Consider the following 12,500-nt stretch of genomic DNA (forward strand, 5'->3'; position numbering starts at 1 on the left):
GAACGAGAGAGAACGAGAGAACGAGAGAACGAGAGAGAGAGAGAGAGAGAGAGAGAGAGAGAGAGAGAGAGAGAGAGAGAGAGAGAGAGAGAGAGAGAGAGAGAGAGAGAGAGAGAGAGAGAGAGAGATCTCTCTCTCTTTCTCATTCTCTCTCACACCCCCTCCTTGCACACCCCTCTCACAGTTTCTCACAAGATTTGAGGAATCACTCTCCCCACCCCACCCCCCCTTCCTCACTCTGCCCACCTCCTTCCTAGCTTCCCCTCCCTCCTGCCTCCTCTCTCACCCCTCCCTTCATACCCCTGTCCACGAAGTGACGGGTTGTCTTTGCTGGTGAAGTAACATTGGCTGGGTCTCCTTCGATGTAACCCCAACACATGATTTCGCATCGCACAATTACACATTTGAGTACCATATGTAATGGGGTGCAATTATCAGCAACACATGTGCACATTAAACAAATTCCAGGGTGGTGCAGCTCTGCAATTGGTCATCAGAAGAGAGTAACAATTTTGGTCAAATTAAAGTAAAAATAAATCATGGCAGAGTATACAAAGTAACGATTCACATCAAGGCAGCCCGAGTCATAAAAGAATATCAAAATGCTTTTGCCCGTCTTGTGTACCTCCATAAAATATCCTGATTATGGCAAGACATTAATTAATTCATGTCTATCGAATGATTGCTTTTGTTCACCAAATGTTTTCATGTTTGCTTGACACGACTGACAATGAAGTCATGAGATATAAAAATAGGTTTATTGATTCAATAAAATTGCATATCAACACTGTCATTGTATGTTATACATAAGGCCGATGTTGAAGCATTGTCTGCCTCTATTTCTGCTCACCAACCAACCTCTGGGATGATTCATCAACCCCACTCTGCTTGGAAAAACATCTCAAAAGTACATTCTTATTCACCCGACCTATAAAGTAAAACAAACGTGCTTCCCTCAATTGAGTGTTTCTTTCATGGTGGCACTCTGCCTTTTTCAGCCATCTTGGAGAGGTAGTCTACCAGACAAGTTGTAGCTTATGGTAAGAGGAGCTCCAGAGACTTCTTGAGTTCAAAGGTTTCTTTCCAAAATGGGGATTTACACACTGGTCTTACTGGAGGGACAGAGTGAGGACATATTTGACTTTTGTTTCACTTAAAATAACTGGAAACTGCCAACAAATTCAATTAAAACAATGCCTATAATACAGTCTCAATAAAATGTATACAGACTAATATTTCAAATAAAAATTAAAAAACAGGGGGTGATATGACACTAATTGCTAAAAGGTGATGTCAGCGTGTGATGGAATGATTGCACGTCGTCAGTCAGCTATTACCCATAAGGCAGTGCAGTTTGACATATAAAGTTTGTATACATTTTCTTGAGACACCCTGGACATTCTCTCTTCCACCTCTCAACAGCATAAAACTAGCTGCTTCACTCCAACATTCCTGAGAGCGAGATACAAATCACTTCAAAGCAGATCTCATCCACACACTGCAAAAATATAACCAAGGACATTGCTGATATATCAACACACTTTTGCATTCACTTTGACCCAGTGCTTTAGCCTTGTTCAATTATTTTCTCATAAAACCAATTTTTTTCAAATCAAAATGAAGACTTTTTGTATTCCTGCCTTTGGAACATTTTCTGCACTGTTCTTGTGAATATTCTGGGCTCAAAAACGAAATACTCAAATAACTTAAAGGACTTATGAACCGTTTTGGGACATTGAATGTAGATTAAAGATGTATTCAATCATGCACTTCCAAGAGTAAAGTACGTGAGAGGTCGGTAAATTATAATTTCCCCCCACGACCCGGATGTTAAAAGAGATCACGTCACGTGACCAGATATTAGCAAGAGGTGTGTCTCCAACCAACTGCATTTACTCAAGCAAATGTGATGGAATATGACAACCAATTAATTTTTTTAACAAAGAACTCTCTCAATTTGAGACTCTGGAAAGCATTACTCTTGATGGTTCAAGAAGTGACAGTTCCAAACCTTCTTTAGAATCTGAATATTCAGTTGAGGAGGAGGAGGAGGAGGAGGAGGAGGAGGAGGAGGAGGAGGAGGAGGAGGAGGAGGAGGAGGAAGCAAACTTGACTGACTTGGCAATACTGACTGGTAACTTGTGTCCTCTCTGCCACAGCATGTACATGTACCATACTCAGCATAATTTATTTGGGACTTGTTGAATTATTTGGGATGCTAGCAATGCATCTGGTTTCAGTCCCAATAGTCCTCCATGGTAGCCAATTCTCATCATATCTTCAATATGTCTCTCACAGCAACTGAGCATTCAAGATGAATGGAACACACTCTGCTGTGTTTCATTAGATGTAAAACACTCCTGTTTAATGTCATGTACCGAGGCCTGTCAAATTGCAGGATCCTCCAGGAAGCTAAACAAACCAATCCCTGAACCCATCCTTTCTGTCGTTACACCCAAAATCAAAACAAAATACCATTTTGCTGCAGAATTCTGCAACATTCATAAGCACCTCGTTGACACTAATGGCAGTTTTATCAATTCTGGTTGGTGACAACAGCTGAGTGATTCTGCAGAGCATGCATAATGGCATAATAACTAACAATAGGTGTTCCACGCCTAACATAGTTTTTGAAAACCCTGATGATGGCATGATATTGTCGATCCGAACTCTTAAATTATTGAAAAAAAGAATCCAGAACGGTTCATAAATCCTTGTCAGTAATCTATCATCACCAAGATTGGGGAGAATTCTGTTTTTCCAACCAAGATGAAGCATTAGATTATGAAAGTACTGTGCAGTATACACTCAAAACTTGCTGAAAACCAGCCGTCACACAATTACTTATAAATTGAACAAAATCCTCCAAAAATATGCTATCAGTATCAACATGTCTTGTCCAAACATAAAACTCCAAAGTTATAAAAAAAGTGCTCACAAGCACACTCATTTTGATATACAAGGGTACAATGCATAAATAATATAATTAAGTTCAGAATTTCAGGACCCAAGTTATTAAAGTGCTTTAAAGCCCCAGTGTATACACATTCTCCCTCCTTCAATTCCTCTTCCCAAAGAGGATGTTATCGTCAAGGGAATTTAACCAATTACATGAAGGATTGTGCAACATCAATGCACAAAATGTTTGCAAGCAAATTGCACCCAAATTATATTTGGGCTTCCCAGCTTCATGCCACAACCACCAACTACCACCACTTGAATTGTAACATAAATAAATAAATAACATTTTGTTGAAAACGTATAGCAACAGAATTTCACGTTATAGAGCACTCAAGATGTGCATTCCGTCTGTCACTACCATTTCTCCTGTTGAAAAAGGATACCGAAGAAGGGTTACAGGAGAACGAGTGTTGACAAGTCAAGCATTCTCTGTGTGCCAGAAGGAACCAGCTTGTTCGTGCGTGCTTTCCGAGACCAAATTCCCCTGAAAACCATCTACAGCCACATCACCTAGGAGGACGATAAAATGTGAGCAACCTTCAGCAATAGATTAGAATATATTATTATTCAGTTGAAAATGGGTTGTGATTATACATATCCAAGTGTTACACGAACGCCTTACCGCCAACAGTGCTATGATCATGAAAAATGCAGAGTCGGAGTCACTGCAAAAAACTTACTTCATTAGTACGTTTCGTTGTTGAGCAATGTACTGAGGAATCACTTTCATTTGCTGACAGCGGATCTGCAAAACTCTGCAGCTCATTTACTTTTCCCTACAAAGGGGATTTAAAACAATAAAAAAAAGAAGTCTATCAGGAATGTTTGTGTATGTGCAGAATCTATGTGGACACACCGATATATGAAAACGAGCATCCCAAAACTTGATAACCTTACCGTTAAAATGGCATTGTCCTTTTGTAACCGCCTCACAGAGTTTCCTTGTTCCTCATGTCTCTGTGATAAAGTTTCACAGTGGCGCATGTAGAATGCAACGTATTCACCTGTCATACACCCGTAAGAAAAAAAAAAAACAGAACTCACTGACATGGACCTCAAAGCAACTGTAATTCAAAGTTTCATGCTTTGTTGATTAAAAGTGACAGATTCAAAGATTATACTTGAATGACCTTCTTGAAAAATATCAATTTGCAAACTGCCTCCTCCATCCCACCCTGTGGGTATGTAACAAATGTGTATGCGCCACTTATTTAAGGCTTTGTGGATAATGGAAGAACAACTACTTCGCCTTCCTTTCGCACTCCATCAATATCGAATCATAAACCAAGAGCAAATCCATCCCTACTCAAGGTTTGCTATTTACAACCCAAGGAACAGCACAACTGGTCGATACACAATACGTCTTCACGGAAACGTTAGAAACCACAAAGACCGAAAGTAGAATGAGATAGACCATCATCCAATCAGGTGGCAGTTTGAATGTAGTTAAAGCAAAGTTTTTCAACAAAATACACATTGTCAGAATCCGAATTTTGAGCCAATTGATACACACCGAGAGTCTTTGTCTTCTTTGAAAGCTCAGTGTAATTGTACTCCAATAGTTCCTTGCTCTCCATCAGTTCCACTTTGTCCTCCATAACCGTCAAAAATTTCTCCTGCAAATATTATAAAAGAGGAATCATCAAACACATCCAAATCACTTCTCACCACTCCATCTTCCATAATAATGAAGCAAGTAGCGCAAACAAAGGAAAGCATCACGGACTAGACACAGTGGTGTAATGGTTAGAGTATCTGTTCCATTTCTTTGAGGTCGGTGATTTGAATCCTGACTGAGTCATAACAGAGACTTTAAAATGGTACATGCTGTCGCCTTGCTCGGCACTCAGCACTTTGAGGATAGAGCACTGACAAACAACCATAAGTTGGCAACCATTGCACAGGTTTGATGGGCCTCCTGGGCTCCTCCTGTGTTGAAGTTCCTAGCAAGGGAACTCGTATTATTCGCAACCCTTACACAGCAATTAATAGCGTAACAAATAGATAGCGCTTAGTTCCACATTGTATAAGTCAGCAAAAGTGGAAATGTTTTGTAATGTTTTAAAGGAGTAGGCCTGGGAAGTTGAAATATTCAAAGGTTTATTGTGAGATGAACGGTTACATCCATTGATGTGTTCCAGAAATGACGGTAAGAACCCCCATTTCAAATTGATGTTGGCTACTTACATCACTGGATTGGTTGTGTTGCATTCCCCTATGAGCTCATCGATCAAGATGCCAAGATCCCAGGTTTAAATTCCAAATACAGTTTTGATTCGTCAATGTCGACTCGTATTGAAATTCATGTGAAAGTACAATTATATCTTCAAATGTCCTTTCTGATCACATGATATGTCTAAAAGCTGCTCGTTGATATTCAGAAAGGGTTTTCTCTAGGAGTACACAAAGATTGATACAAAACAAACTGTTCAGCCTGGTGGAGGAATGCGCTCTACTAACTGCCATTCTATTTCCTCCTGCAGAGGCCAATTGGAAGTATTTATAATGCTTTAAACCCTCATGGAGCAGCCAACATTGATGGAAAAAATGCAACGTTCACAATATCTAGGCCAGGGAGCAGTGAAACAAGAATCGAGGGGTTATCATCAACGTTGGGCACTTCTCCTCACATTTCGCTTTGCACAAGAAGGGTAAGATGGTGAGTACGAGGATAGTCACTCACTACGTAAACACTAAGCAGGCTGACCAGGTCAGCCTCATTATCTTGCTTGGCCTGGTTGTGCTCAGCCAATTTAAGCAATGCAAACATGCGTTCAAAGAACCTGGAGTTCTTAGTTGCTCAGACGTTCAAAATGAAATGCAAAAACGACAGCAAAGGTTGATTTGTTTATCCAAGCAAACTCCATTATATCGAGCGAGCTAATGTACAATGAGTATATTTTACATCAAAGCATATGTTGTACAAAATCATAAACCATCCTCAATTGTTGTGACAAGGACAGGAGTAGAAGGAGAAAAATAAAAGGTACATGTCATCATAAATTTGTTTTGCACATGTTTAGTTCAGCAACATTTCTGCTTTTGTTTGTTTCTGTACTCCCTCCTGGAGTTACGATTTCTTTCGTGACTCAACAAAATGGTCTCTTCTTCTTCTTCTTCTTCTTCTTGCGTATGGCAGCTTAGCTGCCAGGGTAGCTATCATTTATTGGAAGCGCAACTGTCGCTGATGCAGCGCCCCTCTACCAGTACACACTGGTACTCATTTCACCGACCTCGGAAGGATGACAGGTTGAGTCAACCCCCTGGTGTATTAATTCAGCAGCCAACGGGGCTTGAACTCAGGACCCTAGGATCCCAAGCCGCCACCCTCACCACGAAGCCAAACACCAGGCAACAAAATGGTATAAAACTACTTAAAGAAGGAACATAAATTTTGGAACTTAAAAAGGACCCTTTTGGACACATGGATTACTGAAATGCAATATCAATATTTGATCCATGCATGCATCACTGTTGGATACTGAGGGAAAGGGAAATATTTAACGATTATCCATTCAACTAAGCAATGCATTCATTAATGCAACAAAAGGCTGTTTCATTTAAATAAGTGTCTTACATATACAATGGCCAAGCAAGGTACGGGAGTTCATTGCAGCGAATCCAAGTTTGGTTGCAAGATTTTATCTTTTCAAACAATGTTTCTTTTGAGGCAATAATTGAGTTAAAACACATCCTGCTAAAAAGGAGACTGGAATTTAGAAGTCCTTTCAAAGTGTTGGTATTCAAGCTTAAATTTTTTTTGGGAAAATTCTGCTCATAAACCCAGTGTTGATGAGCAAATTAGCTGGATGCAAGAAGCCAGTCTTTAAGGAATATCTCACAGAGCAAATAGATTTATATTCTTGTCTATATATTTGAAAAATAAAAATAATAAAAACATTAATCTTTATCAGGAAGCATCAAATGTTTGGTTTGATGTTTAACTGTGCAATAGTCAATTAAATATCAATTGAAAATTACTGGCATACCTGAAGCTTGTCCATGGCCGTTTGAAGGTCATTGTGATTGTGGCAATGTGCCTCATCTTGCAACAACCTTAAACCTGAAATTATCAAATAAACAACAACAGTCTGTTTACTGTGCAAATGAAGAAGAAGAAGAAAAGAACCATCACTATTATTCCCAGAGAATGACAGAACAAAAATGACTAAAATATTGGGTGAAAGATAAATTTTGAAGCTTTAAGGATCAGAAAGCTGGAGAATAGGGAGTGAAAGGGAGCATGTGGATATACTTACAACAACCTGAAGCAAATTATCTTACTTTTTAAATGCATAGACAATTAGAAGGGCACTCTTCGATGTGGTAAAGTCACCAGATATGCCTCTGCCCACATTATTATATCATTATACATACTTGTACCAAGTTTGATCTAAATCCGTGAACCTAGAGTCAAAATATTAAATAATTCTGGTTGCCACACCATGCGTCCGATCATGTTGAAATTTAAAACATATATTCCCCATGAATACTAGATCATAATTGTTTAGGTTCATGTCGATCGATTTAGCGGTTCAAGAGATAAATTTTGTTAAAGATATTCACTGAATTCAAAATGGCTGCCAGGCAATGTGACATATTATTTGTGAACATCCTGGTACTCCCAAGGCTTAGGGAACATGTGGGTGAAGTTTCCCCTCGATCTGTCAAACTGTTCTGGAGAATAAGATTTTCAAAGGTTTAGTGGGGGGGGAAATATCAGAGCTGTCAAACCATGTGACTTCTCATGGATAGATGATCATACCTGTAAAATTTTGCCTTGATCTGTTCAGCAATTTTGGAGAAGAGGATTTCTAAAAGTTTTTATGTTAAAAACAATATGGCAGCCGAACCGCATGACCGATGATGTCATCGATTTCCCCCCCCCCTCCCCCCATACAATTTAGCCTGAGATGACCCTCAAAAAATTTCATACTGATCGGATAAAGCAGTCGACTAATGCAATTGTGACATCAAAAAAAATTTACACTTGTTTCCCATGGTGAGTACTTGACATGTGCCAAGTTTCAAATTTTTCCATGGAGTAGTTTCAGAGATAGAGGTCCAAGAATTTTCCTTTTTTCCAACATGGCTGCCACACCATGTGACCTATGACATCATAATTATCATTGAAAGATTCTACATGAGTAGTCACACCTATGGTGAAAATTTCATGTCAATCGGATCAGCAGTTGTAGAGAAAGGAGAAAAAAAAATTAGCATGGACCGATGTACATCCCGAAAACATAATGCCTCCGGCGACTTAATCAGTGGAAGAATAAAAAAAAAAAAATTAACCTCATGATCAAATGAATCAGACATGCTTTTCTGTGTCAATACGCACAAGAAACAGTTTCAGTGTTTATAACAGGAAACAACATGGAGAATCCTATTTTGCCATTAACAAAACTCAATAAGCTGGTCTTACTATGTGGAAGCATGACAATCTCATTGGAATCGGGGTTCTCCACCGTTTCAAGTTGGCAAAAGGAAAACGATGGTATTTGAGAAGATCCGTGTTTAAAAAAAAAAATGAAGGCACCACCAACTTGAAAAGCTGCACGGCAGTTATAAGGTTTCTTCATTATGAGCCATGTCAAGTTGATCAAAAATTGATCATTTGATCCGGAACACAAAAACTTAAACATCAAATGTACATTGAAACCAGTTATAGTCATTCCACTTGAACGAATGCCTTTCTAAGATAGCAATATTCCGAAGAAGCTATTCTACGGTACAATTGCAGGTGAAACTAGAAGGGCACTCGGTAGAGCGCATACCTCCGCCACGTAATACCTGATCCACGAGAACATATCGGGCCCAATACATTTTTGAAATATCATGCTAACCCTAACAACAGTATTATATAGTTTTTGGCTCTATCTCTCAAAAATTAAATAATACTCAGATTCAGATCTTCACCTAAATTGAAACAATTCGTCCTTGCCACACACCCAACCTGTCCACCAAGTTTCGTCTGAATCTGTCAATAACATTTTGATACATCGTGCGATATATATCTTTCTTGGCCCAATCTCTCAATGGTGAAGAATCACTTAAAAAAATTCTCGTAGCCAGATAAAGACCTTCACCAAAATTTAATCAGTTCGTTCTTGTCACACACTGAACCTGTCCACAAAATATCATCCTGATCCATCCATAACTTTTTGAGATATCCTGCACACAAACAGACAAACAAACAGGCAGACAGAAAGGGGTGAAAACATAACCTCCTTCACCTTCGGTGGCAGAAGTAACTCGAGGGGGAGCACTCGGTAGAGTGCAAAACCTCCGCCGCCAATACTGCTGGGTCACTTAAGTGAACCTGATATCCTATTCATTGTAGGTCAAAACGGATCAGACTCTACTGAACCACGATTGAATAAACTAAACTAGATCGACGCGCATGTAGAAATGCCAAAAAATATAAAAGCGAATTTTTTTTGAAAAAAAAAGTTGCAAAATATTTTTTTTTCTCTAACAATTTTTTTGGGGGGGTTGGAAATGACTTAAAACATGTAGAAATGCGAAAAAAAATTCAAATATTTTTCAAATAAAATCGAAATTTTTTTGAAAAAAGTTGCAAAATTTTGTTTTTATTTCTCTAGCAAAATTTTTTTTTTGGTTGGAAATCACTTAAATCATGTAGAAATGCAAAAACAAAAATGCAAATATTTTTTCAAATTGGCCACCATAGTGGCCATATTGGACTTTGGACCAGGTCCAAAATCTAACGGCATGATCCTTGGACCATACCTAATCCCCCAACCAAGTTTCGTCGAAATCCGTCCAGGAGTTTTTCCATAATACTGTTCACAAACAAACAAACAAAGACAGGGGTGAAAACAGTAACCTCCGTCCATCTTAGATGGCGGAGGTTAATAATTAGGACTGTGAGAGCAACCACACACAGCACTGAACTTGTCAACAGATTAAAACAGCTAGTGAAACATATGCAAATACAGGGAGCAACAGTTAGTAGATTAAAATAAGTTTTCTTTAAGATCATAAAACGACACCAAATAGAATTAGTGAAATCCAATATGAATAGTAAAAAATATTATTAAGGAAACATTTATATGAAGACATTTTGAGAAACAAACATGTAAAGTATTTAAACCCATTTCAGTGGTTGCTACGAGACAAGGAAGCATGTAAAAAAAACCCCGTTTATAAATAACCGTTTGAATAACAGTTTGATCCAGAGGTGAGTGGGATGGTCGTGTTTGTTGGTGGGCGTGTTATATTTAAGGTAAGATGTGCAAGATTTAATGTATTATATAATAGAATGTGGGATGGGAGTTGCAACTACGTGATAATATATTAAATCCTTTAGCGAGTAAAGACCGATTCATGATGTTGCATTGATTGACTGCCCGGATGCAACTGAGGTTGTGGATCTACTGATGTAGGTAATCTACTGATGCGGATCCACTGTTTGGAGAGGTTCTGGGGTGAAAGGATTGAAACCTCGAGGAAAAACGGTGCCCAGATGATGATTCATGCGGTCAGAAAACCATTCAATTGCTTACAGGTTAAGGTTCTTTCTTCAAGTAAGAGAACTATGCTTTCAGGTTTAAAATTCAAATGAAGTTGAAAAGAGGATGTTGTGAAATTAACATCATTTACAGCAATCCTTTCAATTACTATAGATTTTAGGAATAGCCGATACTGTATGTGCGTGCGTGTGTGTGTGCGCGTGTCCAGGATATGACTTTTTTTTTAACCAATTCAGCTTTTGTCATCAAATTTTCAACAAACCTTTATTATGAGAATATGGAAACCACTAATTAATACATTTGACCATTTTTGTAGCTGTTGTTTTCAGTCAAGTTTAGTTCGAGTTCAAGGCGGACGTGGACGACCTTTGCATTTTGAGATGTTTTCTAGTATTGTTTATTTTATTTTATACATCTGTACTATCCTCTTATTTCTCCACTTCACCTTCTGTGTATTGTGCTCACCTCCTATAATGCACTTACACCAAGCTAGTGGAGGATCATGTCAAAAACAACCTTATAGGAAAGTCACTCAACAAACATTTTGATTGCACATTTCTATCAGTAATTATCATCCGCCAACCAACTAAGTTGGCGGGGGATATTGAAATGGGTTCCGTCCGTCTGTCACATTTCGTTTCTGGAGCTTAACTACAAATCACCTCAAGATATGTTTATGAAATTTGGTACACATATCAAGCAAGTAGTGAACTGGTGCCTTTTGATATTTTCTAATTGATAGGTCACATGGTTTGGCAGCCATGTTGGATTCAAGAAAAATATTAAATAATGTTCTCTCTAGAATCACATAACCTCACGAAGCGAAAATTTGCAACTATCATCTTCCATCATGTCTGCATACATAGTAAAAATTATGACATCACAAGTCACATGGTTTGGCGGCCATCTTGGATAGGAAAACACACTTCATCCGATTAAAAGGAAACTTCACACACGTATTCCACTGGAGGATTGGAGGCAAAATGTAAATTTGTCATAGATCACATGGTTCGTCAGCCATCTTGGATTGAAAATTAAGAACTTTTAAAAATCTTCTTCTCCAGAACGGCTGGACAGAGTGAGGCAAAATTTCACATACACTTTCCCCAAGACATCCTTTCGGAAGTTTGTTAATTTCTAATTGATAGGTCACATGGTTTGGTGGCCATATTGAATTTACCCGAAAACCTTCAAACATCTTCTTCTCCAGAACGGCTGATCAGATCAAGGGGAAACTTCACATACATATTGCACATGCTTAGGGAATACAAGTTTGTTAATCCTCATTTACTATGGCGGGGGATATCAAAGACTTTGTCTTCAACTGATGCTAGTTGACCTTGAAATACAACTACATTGGGGAATTCCTGTTTTTATCTCTTCAAAATAAGCAATGGCTTGCACTCTGTTGCCTTTCTTTGAAGGGACAGAGCAACAGTAGCACAAGTATGCCGGCGGTGTGCTTGTGATATCAAACAGAACAAAGTGAACAAATAGATGCACGACGTATGATGTGCAGAAATACCTTGGGTTCCATTATCGTTGCCAGCAGTCTTTCTTAGCTGCTGCTGTTCTTGAGAAATGAGATCGACTTGCTTCTGCAGGGCCTCACTCTTTTCCTTCCATTTCCCCATTTCTGACTGCATCCAAAAAAATACCAAATACTTTTTAGGTTCATTCACACACCGGCAACAGTGCATTCAACAGTGCACCATTTTTTGTAGATATATATTGCTACGGCCCGGGTGTCGGCCGCTCTGAACGGAACCGCAAGTCGAGTCGGCCCGACCGATTGCCCGGAATATAGATCGCTGCCCGGATAACTCCGAGCGATGGGTCCTTGTACAAGAACCGAAATACGCCAATCGGCAAATCACGTGGGGTAGGGTCGATTGCCAATCTTCAATGTACCTAAATACCCACGTGATCCAACTACCGGGGTATTCTACCCTCGATGGAACTCGTACGGAACAAACCGCCGAGGCGAGCCTGTCCTGTGCGCGATTCCGAGCGGCTTAATCGCCGAGAACCGTCAGTCCA

The 12,500-nt window shown here is 39.1% G+C and overlaps 1 protein-coding gene across 6 annotated transcripts in view; it reads right to left on the reverse strand.

The window, feature by feature from the left end:
• Positions 1-739: 739 nt before the first annotated feature.
• Positions 740-12,500, reverse strand: part of LOC147026196 (golgin subfamily A member 2-like) — a 104,152-nt gene continuing 92,391 nt past the window's right edge. For 5 of the 6 annotated variants that reach the window (XM_085881355.1, XM_085881358.1, XM_085881357.1 and 2 more), the window contains 6 exons: positions 11,986-12,100; positions 6,951-7,024; positions 4,475-4,577; positions 3,859-3,965; positions 3,642-3,737; positions 740-3,471 (listed from right to left, as the gene is read on the reverse strand). In XM_085881355.1, the coding sequence (XP_085737481.1) occupies positions 3,457-3,471; positions 3,642-3,737; positions 3,859-3,965; positions 4,475-4,577; positions 6,951-7,024; positions 11,986-12,100 (510 nt within the window). In that variant the 3' untranslated portion in view covers positions 740-3,456. The remainder of the gene's footprint in view (positions 3,472-3,641; positions 3,738-3,858; positions 3,966-4,474; positions 4,578-6,950; positions 7,025-11,985; positions 12,101-12,500) is intronic. The other variant, XR_015058151.1, reaches the window with a different exon arrangement.

This window comes from Eptatretus burgeri, chromosome 5 (assembly GCF_056783735.1).
Source record: "Eptatretus burgeri isolate ZD-2024b chromosome 5, Ebu_testis_v1, whole genome shotgun sequence".
Lineage (NCBI taxonomy): Eukaryota > Metazoa > Chordata > Myxini > Myxiniformes > Myxinidae > Eptatretus > Eptatretus burgeri.